Here is a 17,736-nt window from a genome sequence, read left to right as displayed (position 1 = left end):
ACCTGCATTACAAGAAGCAAGAGCACATTATTTCAGTGCTTACACCTTTTAAAAAAGCCTCCCTTTAATGCCAATAAAAGCAATATAATCTGCTGTAACTAGTTATCCAAGGCACTTTCACAAAACATCAATAACTGAGACAGACACATAAGAGTTGTTCACAGTTTTTTTTTGTACACTGATAATGAGAAACAAATGGATTTTCACATGCCTTCCCCCGCACTCTATTTTTTTTTTTTTTTTTTAGATTTATAAAAAGGTCACATTCAAATTGCAACAATATTTTCAGTTCCACCAAGGGAAGAAAATAAATCTAACATGGGCTCCAAGCTCAGGATTGGTAATTAAAATCTATACTATAAAGCTGTGTGGATGAAAAAAAAATAAATAAATTACACTCAACATGGTTGCTTATTAAAAGGAAATATGTATTGTATAAATTTGCTGTATTATTCCGTTTTTCTGCCAACTATTTGAATTGTTACTTGAACTTAATTGTGACCCTGCAATTATTATTATTTTTTTTTTTTTTTTTACTAAGGCACATTATATGACGCAGGCAATTTACTGTCTCATTCTTTGCATTAAACCCCTTTCATTTTGACTTGTAGGCTACATATTTATAATGGGGCTTTCCTGTAGTGCAACTAGCAAAGTCAAATGCAGTAACTTATACTCCACACTGCATTCTGAGAGCATAATCGCCTGTTTCTTTAGGACACCACTGATGATGTAGCACTGTGTGGTTCTCATCTGTATGAAAACTAAAGACCGGCTATGAAACTAATGGAGTTTGAAACAAAAAAACAACAAAAATAGGTAAAATAGGTTAAACTACTGTAGATAAACTACTGTAAATAAAATGAATTAATGTACAATATTTTCCTATTGCATGGATTTTTTAAACTATGTACAGTAATCTGTTGTGTATCCTCCCGTCACATATCCGCCATGATCAATCTCTTCAGCAACATTAGTTTATTATTTAACAAAGATTAGTTCAGAGATTGTAGACTGTTGTACGTGGTCCATGCGCTGCCATTGCTGGTAGTGTGACGACAGCTGTTCAGTGTGTTGATATATGAATAAATCCCGTTTGCCTGCGGGGCATATCAACTTCAACCTCCATCTCCATCTCCTGCCTGTCACTCAGCAGCGAATGCACACACCCACACAGCAGACAGCTACTCTGTCAAAAGCATCAATACCCTTTATCTTTCTAAACAAGGGATTTAGGGGAGCTCCCCAATACAAACTGAATCTCAAAACAATAATAATTGTGAATATAGTAATTGATACAGCTGTGCATAACCGTATTTAAAACAGGATTCATTTATCTGCCTTTTTACATATCCACCCTTACTCTGGTCCCATCGCAGTCAACCAGGGCTCTCTGGACAAACACAGTTTAAGGTTCAAGTCAGTTTTGTACAGAGTGTGGTGCATGACCAAGGATCGAGATAAAATGCAATGTAAAAGGAAACCACTCACTGTTAACATGCCACCTTATGTGACTCCCCCCCCCAGCTAATTGGAAACCATTACACTCAAGTAACAGTGCTGTTGTAAGCACCGACACAAAGAAGAGCTGACTAGCCCAAAAAAAATTCTAATGCCTTCTCTTGTCAACCATCTGGCTGGGTTGGGAGGGTGCCTTGCTCTCTGATAAAGCAGCATTTTTTATCACTTTAATCAGTAACACAGAGCGAAACAGAGCATTTTTCCAATGCAAGTTTTTAAGCGCTGATGCAAGATGTGAGAAAATGATTTAAATCAAATTAGTTAACATTTTTTTCTTAGCATCTCACACATGTTATCTTTTTAACCGATTAACCCGGTTTGGACATAGCTGTCAGAACCAAGCTACATTAATAAAATATCTACAAAACAGACTGATGCAGTAACCAAATTGTACAGATAACCCCCATGCATCAGTTAGTGTTAGAAGGTAAAAATGTGCGGTTTTGGGAATCAGATGTGCTCCGGTCATCTCCAACCCTCCAGAAGGTTCTAAGTTAATTCAGCATGCCTACACTGGCTATTGGTAGAGTCGTAACATGACAGTATAACTATCCACCAAGCACACTGTTTCTTTTAAAATTAAGCCACCGAGACTAAACAGACCTCACCATGAAGCAAGAGTATGTATTGTAACAAAACTATAAAAAAATAAATACCATTTTCTGTACTGCTTTAAAAAAAAAAAAAAGTGACCTCTGTGAAGATACATTGTTGTTCACCAAGACGAAAAATTACCCCATTAAATTGCAACACCCAGCAAACGCACCTCAGGGAAGCCACATCAGTAGGTAGAAAAATGTTTTCCAATCCAGTCGTGACTGTCCTTAATTCACTGGTAATACTTTCATAACTCACTGTGCTATGTGGGTATTGAAAAGGTTAATATCTGCTAGAGAGGGGCATATAGTTAATCAACCACTACACACAGAAGCATATTGGATGACAACGTCACAAACACTGAAATCGTATGGACTGAATGAGGAACTCAACCTACGTCCTTTGATTTAATGTAATTAACCTTGTGGGTGAAAAGACTGATACATCATATATTAAAAATCGCAAATTAATCTTAGTTCTGTTAACTATATGGCTGTGCGTTTAAACAATATGATGTAATTGTCGACCTCTAAATAATACTTCATGTTGAATGAATCAAATAAATTATTTATTATAACTGAATTATTGGGAACCAATTACTAAATATGAAACATGTTAAGTAAGCTTTTTTTGTTGGATTCAATTTATACTCTTCAAAAAACAGAAACGCATAGGTGTTTAGAATGTACTTTTTATAGCATTAGTATGGCAGTTTGCACAGTAAAATAGACAGTTCCAAAGAACCTTAACCTGTACAGAAATCATTAAGCTATTCAATAAAGTCACTTTCAAAGGTCAAACAAAATTCAAGGTCAACAGAAATCGGTATGCCCACCATTGGCATCGATGACGGCATGACATCTCCTGTCCACAGATCAAATAACATGGATAACATGCTGAGGAATGGCAACCTACTCTTGCTCAAGTGCCTTGGTTCATATGTGGCTCAGGGCGACGTCGATCAAGCTCGTCCCATAAATGCTCAATGAAGTTCTGATCTGGTGATCGAGCCTGCCAGGGAAGCACTTGAACATTGTTCTGAGTGAGGAAAGCTGTGGTGGCTAGGGCTGTGTGCGGTCGTGCATTGTCATGCTGAAAAATGACGGTACAATGGTTCATGACTGGGATCACATGAGGCCGTATGATCTCATGACAATAGCACTGAGCTGTCGGGTTGTCTTGAACATGAACAAGCTTTCTTCTGCCACTGTCTGAGATTGCCACGCACTACATGACACTCCCACCACCAAATCTGTCAACCTGTCGCACCCAGTTCATTACGTCGCCTGAATACCCAGGCTCTTCTATCTGCACGTTGTAGCAGAAATTTGGATTCATCACTGAGCACTACATTTCTTTATCTTTGTATGGGCCATACCACTGAAGTAGTAGTTGACAATTTGTGGTGCAAGAATCACTCCTCTAACTGACCTTGTTTCTCGGATACCTGCCTCCCAGTCTGGTCAGAAACTGTATGCATTTCTGGTACTGCAGATGTTGTAGAGGTTGCAGTGGTGAACGTAAATGAAGTAGATGTATAAATCTGTCCTGGGCTTCCGTCGTCACACGTGGACTGCCGGATTTTGGGTGGTCAAGTGTTGTTTAACGCTGTTGTATCGGTGCCAAAGTCGTCCAATAGTGCTCTGGGAAACATTCAGACACCGTGCTCCAAATGTCCAATAGCATTATTCCGTTGAGTCTCCGAAAGTCTAGGCATAACTTCAAATGTGTCTGCAACGAACACCAATAAGACATGCAAGTTGAGAACCCTCGCCTTTTACAGCCACATCTCGGCATGTTGCATGTGTAGTGAATGCACGTGAATACTGCAAGTCTTAAGCAAATGGTGCTAATTTTGGAAATAATTCACATGCTTTGTTGTTCTTGCATACGTGCAATTCTTAAGAGAGTGAAGAAAAAATATCTGATATGTTTCTTTTTTTGCAGGGTGTATTATAACAGCATTTTGCATTGCATCTTTGTTGTAGTCTGTTACTAAAAAAACATGTTGAATAAACTATACGAGTATAGGGAACTAGTGAATTTCTGTTGTTTCTAATTGCATGATTGTACAGCTAATCTGACAATTGATTATTAAAGTGCAATCAAACAGAAGTGAGGGAGTGTGTGTGTTTGAATATAGGGTGAGGCAAACACATTTGTTTGATATGCTCTAAGGAAGACAGATTTGTCGAAACTCGTAAGCACCGATGTAAAAGTGCTCAATGTTTTTATATGAGTGTGTGACGGAAAGACAATGAGTTCTGGAGGTAAATCTCCCTCCCGACCTGTGAGGGCGCTAAAGAACGGGAGGAGAAATGTCTGGAAGGGCTGGCCCGAGTTTGTTGCCGGGGCCGGGAAGTCGGTCAGCCTGGAAAGAAGCGAGACTCTGTTGTAAGACCGTACTGACCTTAAAGGTAAACGAGGGGCAGCTGCAAGCAATAAGGCAGCTGTAACCGTTTACCAAGATGTCATACGGGATTGCATATAGGGGCCAGGGTAACGCTGATCTTTTCCTTCGTTTGGGTAAAGCTCGGTGGAGAGAAGGACAGAGAGGAGCGCTCAGAAAAAGGGACGTGTTACATGTTTTGTGTTGTGTTTGCCTGTGTATTAAATTGTCCGTGTTTTGCACCAGCAGACAGTTAAAGCCCACGGCAATACAGGAAAATACTGCAAGAGAATCTGCTTCAGTCCTCTAAAAAACTGAAGCTTGGGAGGAAAGTCACCTTTCACCAGGACAATGATCCCAAGCACAAGGCCAAAGCAACATTGGAGTGGCTCAAGAACAAAAAGGTGAATGTCCTACAGTGGGCCAGTCAAAGTCCTGATCTCAATCCCATTGAGAATCTGTGGCACTATTTGAAAATTGTGGTCCACAAACATCGGCCAACCAACCTGAACAACCTGGAACAGAATGAAATTTCAATGTACCATTTGTAATTCAGTAATATGAGAGAATTGGTCAGGGGTCTGAATACTTTTGAATACTCTCTCTATAAATTAATTATGTAAACACAATATATTACAACATATAACATATTCTACATTTATGCCTTTTAATGTCCTCATTTGTTTGGACAAAAAAATTACACTTTTCACTGAAATAACATATTGTGTTGCTAGTTTGTTATTTCACTTATTATAAAGAAGACGTAATCGTCCCCTTCGGCAATCTGTGTGGGGTCTTTGGCAGACTGCTACGGTGTAGTTTTAAACCCCCTGTACAGAAAACTAAATGATGAAACCAAATTAATCTACCAAGCTGTGCTATTATTTTTAAAACACCCCCTCCAGTGCCACTGAGTGCCATTATAATTAGACTGGCATGCTGAAGCGGTAAATATGCAATGGGGGCTCTACAGAACGCATTTCAGATTTGTATTATTTATGCTACTGTATGTAAAGTAAGCCGATTCATTCTGTGCTCTGTTTACAATACATTACCCATGTGTCTACACATTATTCAATACACTTATTGTTTTACATGTTGTAATTACTGCATTGATCTTCAGTATATTTATCCTTTTTCTTAGAGGATGAGCAATACTCCACTGCTGCCTTCTAGGAACTCCAAGCCAACGAGATGTGACGGTTTGTTCTTATTCGTTTAACTAGCAAATATGCAGATGGGGGAATTAATTTTTTTCTTCAATTCCAAAACTTCAACAAACACTCTTCTGAACGCCATTTCTCATGAACGGTTTGTGCAAGGTTTGTGCTTAACCCCTGATTACTCCTGAACCATCAGTTTCACATTAGACTCTCAATTCTCAGCACAGGTTTCTAATTAAATACAAATTTGCTCTCAACTGCCAGAAGAAGCGATTATTGTTCATTAGAGGCTCAGAAGCACCAAACCTAACAAGACACACCTGAGCACATAGCTTAGCAGGCAGCATTGGGAAGTGGAAACACAGCTTATGTACTTTGAAAGAACGCTTCCATGCTGGTATCTAATGATAACAAAGGGTGTATAAGTAAATTATGACACTTTCTTTACATTAAATATCGTATCGTAATAGAGGTATGTATTGTTTTTATCATGATGCAAAGCAAAAAGCATAAAACATACAGCAATTCATTGTAGGGATGGGAATTTTTAATTGTTTAAAACGTATAAACTCTAAAGAAGTTGAATAATATGCGATATGTATAACAGGTCACCTATTCCATTTAGTCTTGTCTTTTAATAAAATAGTCCATTATTAAATGACCAATTGATCTTATTTGTGCATGACACAAGTAGTCCATGAGAACCATCACATATATTGAGATAGCACTGCACATGCACTAAGTGACTGAATGACTGAGGCAATAGTACTAAAAGTACAGATCAAAGTATATGAAGTACATACAATTAACAGACTTCCTGACTTGGATATCTAAATGTTTCACAAATATGTTTCCTGATCTGCAGCTACAACACAATACCATCATCTTGCTGTGTATAGAGCTGTGGATCATGTTACAGTACTGACTTTGCTACTGTACCAAGTCAATTCGTTTACAGTAATGAATGACAAGCCAAATTAATCTCTACCCACTCTGCACATTGCATTTCAAAAGTGTTCAGCCAGTCAGGCAGCATAGTGGGAGTTTCCAGACACAGCAAATCGTTATTAGTGCGCCTGTAGTAGATAAACGGCACATACAGTATTGGAGAATCACTCCAGAGCACATAATTACTGAACTGTAGCAGGTTGTAGTCAGGCAGATAAAACTAATTGACACAATGCACCTAGAATACTTCCGGTATTTAACTGAATACAGAAACCATTTTAAAACAGGCACTATGCATATATGCATTTAGTTAATTGCTGTCCATTTTTACCCCATGTTACTGTAGTCAATTCTTATTTTTTGTTAAACACATTTAAATGCAAGCATCACACCTGTAATATAACATGGATTTTTTTTTTTTCGATTTGGCAGCAAGCAGTAAAACAAAAAGATTAGTTCATGCAGTGTTCGGCAACCACCACACTGTACATGGTAAAATATTGCCCAGTACAAGAGCTTCTTGAAAAGCACACACAGCCATCAGGTTAAGCAGACTAAAATGTTTGATTATCTGAAGAAAAATACATAAAGTAAATGTAAATGATTTACCAAGAGAAGTGCAAACAAGATGTCAGGTTTTACTTATATTTTACACAGTTTAGTGAACTACAGTACTGTAGGTAAGACCGGGCGAATAGCCCGGCACTTCCTGGCTCTCGGTCAATAGCTTTAAATTTTAGCGAACACAGCATTTCCAGTTATTGTATTTTTGCATGTTTTCCTGCAGGGGTAGAATATAAAAAAAAAAAAAAAAAAAAAATCAACATCTGTTAAATAAAGCAATCCCTTCCTGACCAAGACATGTGCACTGAAACAGTGTGCAATTTATGAATTTTTTGGATGAGTTAAGCCAAATGCAGAGTAGGAAATACATGCATCAGCTTTCTTTAGGTCCTTAGGGTTCTAACTCAAAACAGTGACACACAAATGTGCGCAGCATAGTGAACTTGGAGGCAATTAATACTTAATAGTAAAACCACAGCAATGATATAGTATGTAGGGTAGCGCTTGCATTTTAAAAAGCTGTAGTTTCATTCATTTCATTTGAATGTCCATATTAGAGGAATCCGCGAGAAATCCCATTCTTTTATCAGGGGATTTATCCTACTGTAGTTTGGGGTGATTTCAAGCACAATATATTCCAAAATTCACTGCAGGTAGTGTGATGCTAAATCTGAATTCCTATTTAAAAAGTGTTTGAATTTAACAGTAATAATAATCCAGATTCAGTGGGGTTCCAAATAGGTTTGAATGTAAAAATTTCCCACTACGGAAACCACGACATAAAAAGGTTAATACAGAACAGAAATTAACAAACCCTGCAAGTAATGTATAGTAGAAAAACTGCATGCATGCTTCAGTAGAGCGCAGGACAAGCATACAATGCTGTACTTCTGCTAACCCCTACTTATAGTACAACATGTTACGAGAAAACAATTAGGCTAATAGCCAGTTTGGTGAAAGGCCAAGTTTTCCCATAGGCAGCAGCCCCAACATTGCCGTCGTGACAAAAATACAAAAAAAACAAACAAAAAAAAAACCAGAAAGCAGCTGAAAGTTCAGCAATAATTAACAACACATCCCAAGGCAAGAGGAGGTTAAGCTGATGCCACACACTGCCACTGGAGAGTAAAAGTGACACCAGTGGCAGTTTAATTTATCAGGGAGCTTAGGCTTGTTTACAGGAAAATAGTTCTGTGCAGTGTCACTTCCTGAGGGAAATAACAGACTGGAATAACTCTTAATCCCCACCAGGTTGTCATACTTTGGAATTTACTGGGCTAATAAGGCTGCGGGAGGCCATAAAACAGGTTGGCCACATTCCAAAATGTATTTTCTCCCCCTTGTTGGAATGTAAATGTATGATCTATTGGAAATGACAGTATTATGAGGATTAAGTAAGCACAAATGTTAATTTACCCAAATATCTTGAACATTCTTGTAATATGGTAATTCATATAAAACGTCTTCATACATAAAATATCTATCTATCTATCTATCTATACACACACACTATATAGTGGCCCCTTTTTTAAAACAATATTTTTACACAGTATTTTCTGAACTTTTCCCAATGGTTATACTGTGCTATGCATTTACCACAGTTCACTCGGGTTTGCCATGTTTTTTTTGTTTTTTTTAAATATTCTTTACCATACCTCACTGATCTTTACAATGCTTACCTATACTTTACCATTCTTTCACTCTGTTTTCTTACACTTTGCTATGCTTTCACTATGGGACACTTCTAGAAGTGGCACTACGCCCTGCATGGTTATCTAATCTATCGCAGGATCTGGGCGTCCAGGCACGCTGTGGAAGCTCCAGCAATAGTCTCCTGCAGAGACAGAAACTTGTTCCCCTTCCCTCCCTATCAACTGAGGTCTCTATCAGCAGGCAGCAGCCAATAATGGGAAACTCTGACAGCCCAGCATGCACCATTTAAATTCACTTTGCTGTCATGCTACTTTCTATATCTTAATTGGTGGCAGAAAAATCAAGAGAGAAAGCATACTGTATGTTGTTCAGTAATAATATTTCAAGTTGTTATTTATTTTTTAAAAACATACAAACATCCATTATATTGATTAAAAAAAAAAAAAAAACATGTATAGTATCTGGCAATTTGTTTTCTGATGAGTTGTATATGATGATAAATATGCAGAACAAACCTCTCCAAATTCAAAATAAAATGGGTGCTACAGACTATTCCGGAATTTACAGCAAAGTCCTGATTTCTCTGGATCATAGCAAATGTTTTATAATATTTTGAGAACCAAAAGACAGTACTTTTCTAATACAATGCTTGAAACTGAATTTGTGAAGCTATTGTGAAGTTGTGATATAAGTATTTATCCCAACTAACTAACTAACATATAGTCACACATATGAGACCCCAAGGCAAAATATGACCCCTTGTGCTTGGGATTCATTGTGGTTAATTAAAATATGAGCTCACTCGCTTGGTGATAAGGTGAAGACAAGGATTAGGGATAGGGTTCTGTCATTTTAATTCTCCATGATGAAACCCAAGGCGATGCGGTCATATTTATGCATAAATAAAGGTGTTGGGTTGCCTTACACATGTTTTAATTTCAAACAAAAACACATAACCACCCAAAATAAAAAAATCAGATTTAAAAATAAATACATTTATAAAAAAATATAGAAAAACATATTTAAATTGTAAAAAAAAAATAAAATCTTAGCTGGACCTGACAGCTATTTAAGGTTGTATTGCAATTAATGTTTTGTGCAATTAGTAATTCAATTAGTTATTTGTATTTTTTATATAAATCACCTAATAACAAAATTACAGCATGCCAACATCAGCACCACTTTCATGGCAAATTTCATCCAGTGGTGGCAAATTCAGTTCAGGCATGGAAGAAAAACAAAGAGAGACTAATCGTACCTAATCGCATTTAAAATCAGCACATTTAATTACCTACAATTCATAAAAACTATATATATATATATATATATATATATATATATATATATATATATATATATATATATATATATATATATATATATATATATGTTTTAATTATACACATAGTAGGAATATGTTGTAAATATAAAACAAGTTACAAGAAAATACAGTACTTTAATTTTAAGAGGATTACATACAGTAAAAAAGGTGGCGATTCGTTGGGTGATTTCCATGGACAAAGTCCTCACCTAATTTGCCCACACATTTGTCCCTAGACAACTAGGGAATGATGATGTCATGGCAAAGTGCTGTGCATGGCCTCCTTCGGGGCACTGCAAAAACGTCCTTTCATTTTTAATAGTCCAGCGATGCAGTGCACTGTAACTTACATCATATAGGGCATTAATAATATTAAAATTGTGACTTGCCTGCTGCCATGTACAGAGCACCCCTTTGAAAGGCATTATTTTCCATCTCAGTGCGATTTTCTGTTTGAAATATCTATAATAAACAATGGACAACACATTCAGAGACAAAGTACAACAAACATATTGACTTGGTACAGAACATACTTGGAGCAGTTTTAGTCCTAAAACTGTCCATCATTTCATTCATTAGGGGGTGACAGTGAGTATTATAATCTCGTAAAAAGCACTACAAAAACAACATTATGAAATATATAAATACATATTTCCCAGTGGCAAATAATTAGAGCTTGAAGTTTTCTGTGAATATTTTTGACTGCCAAAAAATATTGTATTAAATGATAAACTTTTTTTGTTTTTTATTTGTTTGTTTTGGGTGGACTCGGGTACTTCACTGAAACATCATCATAAAACCTGATACGGTGATTGTGCAACAAGATCAATGTTTTACTTAATATTCAACTTAATCCCGCATTTTCAGATTCAAGTATTTTGTCTTCATATTCTACTATCAAATGTATTTGTCTTGGAAAATTAAACATATGGTGGATTGACTCAATAACCCACCAACATTTTAGTTTTTAAAAAAAGTTGTATTTGGTTGTTAAAATGAAGTACAGGTTACCTATGGAAAATTAAAACGTGGTTTATCAAGTTTTTTCAGGACACCCCTCTATTCATAATACTGTACTTTACTTAGTGTATTGATGCTGAGAGTATGCAAGTTGGATATTTGTATATTTTGGATCACACACCAAAAAGCTCAAGCCCTGCAGATATCTCTTGATTTGAGTTCAAATTTCTGATTTAATTAATTTTTTTTTGAATAATTGAATAACGTTTAAAAGTTATGAAACTGCTCCTAGCTGTTGGTGTTGGAGGTTCTCTAGCAAAAAACAACCAAAAAAACAAAACAAACACAGCAGTTATTGTCTTCACTGTGATCTTATTACAGTATGCATAATAGAATTAGCCCATTAGGACCACCACATGTACAGTATTGAGAGACATATCTTATTGTGACCTGCCTACTGTGATACTTCTTGTATTGTGACATGTGTATTGTTACACCCCTACTGTACAGTGAATATTTTGAAATATTTAAAGTTCTACCTCCATGACTCAATTGTAAAAGAGATGTAGTGTATTTACAAATGTCTCGTTTCCAAAACAAAAATAACTTGCGTGAAAAATAACACTGGTTTGGTTTCTCCAGTATAAACTAAACAGATTTTTTTTTTTTTTGGAACACTTATTTACTTTTTATTTTATTATTTTTTTTTCACATAACATGACATCAAAAAACCTGTAACGTCTCTTACAAAACTGTGTGAATGTGCCCTATAAAAAACAGTTAAGGCTGGTTCACACTGGGCATAAGATTCATACGAACTCATTCATCATCTTGCGTTCAAATCGTAAACGCAACGGACCAGTTGTCAGATCACAACTTCTCTGCGCTGTTTGTGACGTCACTCGTGTTCAACCAATTGCGTTCGAGTTCAAGTTCAAATGGGCATAATGACTAATTTATTATTATTATTAATAATAATAATAATAATAATAATAATAAATGAATAACGAAATGCTTAACGAGCAAGTACGTGGCTGTCCATGTATGTATGATATGGGAAGGCCAGATTATAAAAACAACATTTAAAAAAAGAAAATTCCTGGTAGGCTATCGCGAAAGCCTTGAAGTCAGATGGTGAGCACGATATATACGCATTTCTTTTTCATCTTCAACTGAATCAAGCATCAGCAGGCTGTAAATGAAAGAATGAAGGAAATTAAATATTTGTAAATTGTAGGAAGGAAGTTATATACAAAGCTATATACAAATGAGGCCGTATACATTTTACATTCTCACTGATCACAGTGTGGCCTCTATATCCACATATTCGCTGTTCTAACTATAAACGTCTACAAAAGACGTATACTTCATGAAGAATGACCGACTCATACAGAGCATCGACAAAATAAACGCTGCGCACCGTAGCTTACTGTATTTTAATTTAATGGTATTTTATTTAAGAAAAAAAAAAAAAACTAACAGCAAATGTGTGAAAAACACTAGTACAGAAGCCTGTGCTAAAGTCAAATCCATCCATATTTTAGTCACAGAATGCACGGCGAGATGGAAAAGTTTGAGGGACAAGTTTGCCTGGGAGAAAAGGTCTATTCAGGGAAAAAAAAAAAGTGGCTCCATGATGAGCAGGAAGGATAAACAAGCTATGTTTAACACAGTACTGCAATTTATTGCAATGTTTCATTTTAATTAGAACCTCTCAAACAATCCAAGCGATACTCCGTTTGAGGTGCGGACGGAAACTGCTCTTTAAAACAAGTTTATTAATGTTAAATGCAACACGCTAAGCACACGGTGGTACAGCTTATAGCAACTTTTAGAATTGTACTGTATTATTTGCACCTGAAAAAATATACAGAACCGGAGATCTCTATTTTAATACATAAAAGAAGAAAGTTTGTCTGTGTCTGTCTGTTCCTTTATGCATTCGGAGCCTCCTGCTATTTCTTCTTCTCATTAAAAAAAAAAAAAAAACAAAAAAAAAAAAAAAAAAAAACTTATAATTTGCGTTAAAATAACAGAATTGGAAAAGGTAGGCATTTTTTATTTTATTTTGTTGCGTTTTTATTTTTTCAGTTTCAGAAGTTCAAAACAGATAGAGCTCTCAGGTCCCGCCACACGATTGTCTCATCAGAATGACTCAACGCAGGGAGAGGATCGGTCTGGGTGATCGACAGCCTGCGTCCATTCGTTGCGTTCGTATGAATCGTATGCCCGTGTGCAAACCAGTCTTAATCCCGAGGTGGGCTTTTGAAATAAAGAAACGAATAATTCAGAGCATGTGCTGGTAGAGGGCATTGCCGATAACAGAGCTACTTGCAGTAGAGCAGAACTCCCTTGTTAGTCATGGCAGCCATTAACCCGATTTGAGCACCACTGGCATTCTCGTGATAAGAGCTTGGTTTCAAACTACTATGTAGCTATTTCAAACCATCAACAAAAAACTGCTATTGTACTCGTTAAGTCTTTTCAAGTACTGTCCATAAGTTTAAATTTGAATAAATATTGTGTGCTACCAGCTGCTGTGTTTATTTAAAGTATATCCAATGTATTCACAGCAGATCCTTTTTGACAAGTTTGAGCTTAAAACTGCCTTTAACTCCCTGTTTGTTTGGAAGACGCATGTCAGAGTCAATAGTAGTGTGTTTTTTTTTTTTTTTTTTTTTTTTTTTTTTTTCTGGCAACACAATGGCAATGAAAATGCACTACGATAAATTACAGTTTCAAACATGTTTCTTTTTATTATTATTATGTAGACTGCAAGCTGTAATTGCAAACTAGTCTACAGAAAACATATGTCAAGTCTCTTCAAAACCCACCAGCCATGCATACAGTACTTTACAGAAAAGAAAAATTTGAATTTTACAGTCACATTGTTCAGAATATCTAAACAAATTAAAGTGGTCTACATTGTTTATGGCAATATCTTAAATAACATTTAATTGTTTGGATTCCATTTACTGTACTATATTCCTCTGGTTTAGTGCACTTTGTTACAATACAAGCATTACCAACTTCCTGCCCGAATTGAAAGCAGTCAATATGTTTGGCTTTGTAAGCCAAAAAGCTCTTAACAAAAATCAACACAGTGTTCTACAAAAACAACAAATGTCCAAAAACAAGATGAACACAGAAATCCTTCAGTTTTAAAATTGAAATGATCAATGTTAAAACAAATTCAAGACAATTTGTAGTTGATTAAATATTCATTTTCTAAAACTGAAGCTCCAAAATGCATTTAAATAAGTCCTTAGCTGTTAAGAATATTTAAAAAACACATACTCAAAACAGATTGTGATTTGAAGTGCTAAGAAATCGGGAAGTCAAATGTGTTTTGAATTAAAATAATCTGCATAAATTAATATGAAGAGAGGCGAATGTTACATGAATGAATCATAAATCTTTATTAGATCTAATGCAAGGCTGATTAGAAATAGAAGTCATGTTTTTTGTGTCTGAGCTAAAGTAATAACTTAGTAAATATAACATGTGTACATCATGCGTTAGATATAGCAATATATATATATATATATATATATATATATATATATATATATATATATATATATATATATATATATAATACACACACACACACACACACACACACACACACATGTATATATACAGACGTGCTCAAATTTGTTGGTACCCTTACAGCTCCTTGAAATAATGCTTTATTCCTCCTGAAAAGTGATGAAATTAAAAATTATTTTATCATGTATACTTGCATGCCTTTAGTATGTCACAGAATTAAGCAAATAAGCTGTGAAAAGAGATTAATTATTGCTTATTCTACAAAGATATTCTAAAATGGCCTGGACACATTTGTTGGTACCACTTAGAAAATATAATAAATAATTGGATTATAGTGACATTTCCAACTAATTAGTTTCTTTAATTAGTATCACACATGTCTCCAATCTTGTAATCAGTCATTCAGCCTATTTAAATGGAGAAAAGTAGTCGCTGTGCTGTTTGGTATCATTGTGTGCACCACACTGAACATGGACCAGAGAAAGCAAAGGAGAGAGCTGTCTGAGGAGATCAGAAAGAAAATAATAGACAAGCATAGTAAAGGTAAAGGCTACAAGACCATCTCCAAGCAGCTTGATGTTCCTGTGACAATAGTTGCAAATATTATTAAGAAGTTTAAGGTCCACGGAACTGTAGGCAACCTCCCTGGGCGCAGCCGCAAAAGAAAAATCGACCCCAGATCGAACAGAAGGATAGTGCGAATGGTAGAAAAATTACCAAGGTTAACTGCCAAAGAGATACAAGCTGAACTCCAAGGTGAAGGCACGTCAGTTTCTGATCGCACCATCCGGCGCTTTTTAAACGAAAGTGTGCTCCATGGAAGAAGACCCAGGAGGACTCTATTTTTGAAAAAAAAACATAAAAAAGGCAGACTGGAATTTGCTAAAATGCATTTTGACAAGCAACAATCCTTCTGGGAGAATGTCCTTTGGACAGATGAGTCAAAACTGGAGCTTTTTGGCAAGTCACATCAGCTCTATGTTCACAGATGAAAAAATTAAGCTTTCATAGAAAAGAACACCATACCTACAGTGAAACATGGAGGAGGCTCGGTTATGTTTTGGGGCTGCTTTACTGCGTCTGGCACAGGGTGCCTTGAATCTGTGCTGGGCACAATGAAATCTCAATAGTATTAAGGCATTCTGGAGCGAAACATACTGCCCAGTGTCAGAAAGCTCCACCTCAGTCGCAGGTCATCGGTTAGGGTTAGGGTTAGGGTTAACCCAACAGGATAATGACCCAAAACACACTGCTAAAAGCACCCAAGAATGGATAACAACAAAACATTGGACTATTCTGAATTGGCATTCTATGAGTCCTGATCTGAATCCTATCGAACATCTATGGAAAGAGCTGAAACGTGCAGTCTGGAGAAGGCACCCATCAAACCTGACAGCTGGAGCAGTTTGCTCAGGAAGAATGGGGCAAACTACTGTTAACAGGTGCAGAAGTCTCAGAGCTACAGAAAACGTTTGATTGAAGTGATTGCCTCTAAAGGTTGTGCAACAAAATATTAGGTTAGCGGTCCCGTCATTTTTGTTCATGCCATTTTCATTTGTTTTATTATTTACAATATTATGTTGAATAAAAAATCAAAAGCAAAGTCTGATTTCTATTAAATATGGAATAAACAAAGGTGGATGCCAATTACTTTTGTCAGTTTCAAGTTATTTCAGAAAAAATTGTGCACTCTTCGTTTTTTGTGGAGGGGTACTAACAAATTTGAGCAAGTCCGTATACAGTGGCTTGCGAAAGTACTGACCCCGCCTTGGCATTTTTCCTATTTTGTTGCCTTACAACCTGGAATTAAAATGGATTTTTATTTAGATTTCATGTAATGGACATACACAAAATAGTCCAAATTGGTGAAGTGAAATGAAAAAAATAACTTGTTTAAAAAAATTCTAAAAAATAAATAACGGAAAAGTGGTGCGTGCATATGTATTCACCCCCTTTGCTATTAAGCCTCTAAATAAGATCTGGTGCAACCAATTACCTTCAGAAGTCACATAATTAGTTAAATAAAGTCCACCTGTGTGCAATCTAAGTGTCACATGATCTGTCACATGATCTCAGTATATATATATACCTGTTCTGAAAGGCCCCAGAGTCTGCAACACCACTAAGCAAGGGGCACCACCAAGCAAGCAACACCATGAAGACCAAGGAGCTCTCCAAACAGATCAGGGACAAAGTTGTGGAGAAGTACAGATCAGGGTTTGGTTATAAAAAAATATCCGAAACTTTGAACATCCCACAGAGCACCATTAAAGCCATTATTAAAAAATGGAAAGAATATGGCACCACAACAAACCTGGCTAGAGAGGGCCACCCACCAAAACTCATGGACCAGGCAAGGAGGGCATTAATCAGAGAGGCAACAAAGAGACTAAAGATAACCCTGAAGGAGCTGCAAAGCTCCACAGCGGAGATTGGAGTATCTGTCCATAGGACCACTTTAAGCCGTACACTCGACAGAGCTGGGCTTTACAGAAGAGTGGCCAGAGAAAAGCCATTGCTTAAAGAAAAAAATAAGCAAACACGTTTGGTGTTCATCAAAAGGCATGTGGGAGACTCCCCAAACATATGGAAGAAGGTACTCTGGTCAGATGAGACTAAAATTTATCTTTTTGGCCATCAAGGAAAACGCTATGCCTGGCACAAACCCAACACCTCTCATCACCCCGAGAACACCATCCCCACAGTGAAGTATGGTGGTGGCAGCATCATGCTGTGGGGATGTTTTTCATCGGCAGGGACTGGGAAACTGGTCAGAATTGAAGGAGTGATGGATGGAGCTAAATAGAGAAATTCTTGAGGGAAACCTGTTTTAGTCTTCCGGAGATTTAAGACTGGGACGGAGGTTCACCTTCCAGCAGGACAATGACCCTAAGCATTCTGCTAAAGCAACACTCTAGTGGTTTAAGGGGAAACATTTAAATGTCTTGGAATGGCCTAGTCAAAGCCCAGACCTCAATCCAATTGAGAATCTGTGGTATGACTTAAAGATTGCTGTACACCAGCGGAACCCATCCAACTTGAAGGAGCTGGAGCAGTTTTGCCTTGAA

General features: G+C 36.7%; 1 protein-coding gene across 7 annotated transcripts in view; it reads right to left on the bottom strand.

Moving 5' to 3' along the window:
- Positions 1-17,736, bottom strand: part of LOC121330963 (C-terminal-binding protein 1-like) — a 101,689-nt gene that overhangs the window by 41,976 nt on the left and 41,977 nt on the right. For 2 of the 7 annotated variants that reach the window (XM_041278009.1, XM_041278019.1), the window contains exon 2: positions 10,546-10,618. The exons of the other annotated variants lie outside the window; for them this stretch is intronic. In XM_041278009.1, the coding sequence (XP_041133943.1) occupies positions 10,546-10,591 (46 nt within the window). In that variant the 5' untranslated portion in view covers positions 10,592-10,618. The remainder of the gene's footprint in view (positions 1-10,545; positions 10,619-17,736) is intronic. 7 annotated transcript variants of the gene reach the window in all.

This window comes from Polyodon spathula, chromosome 2 (assembly GCF_017654505.1).
Source record: "Polyodon spathula isolate WHYD16114869_AA chromosome 2, ASM1765450v1, whole genome shotgun sequence".
In the NCBI taxonomy this organism is placed as follows: Eukaryota; Metazoa; Chordata; class Actinopteri; order Acipenseriformes; family Polyodontidae; genus Polyodon; species Polyodon spathula.
Note: the sequence above shows the minus strand (reverse complement) of the source record. Positions and strands in the feature narration are given on the sequence as shown.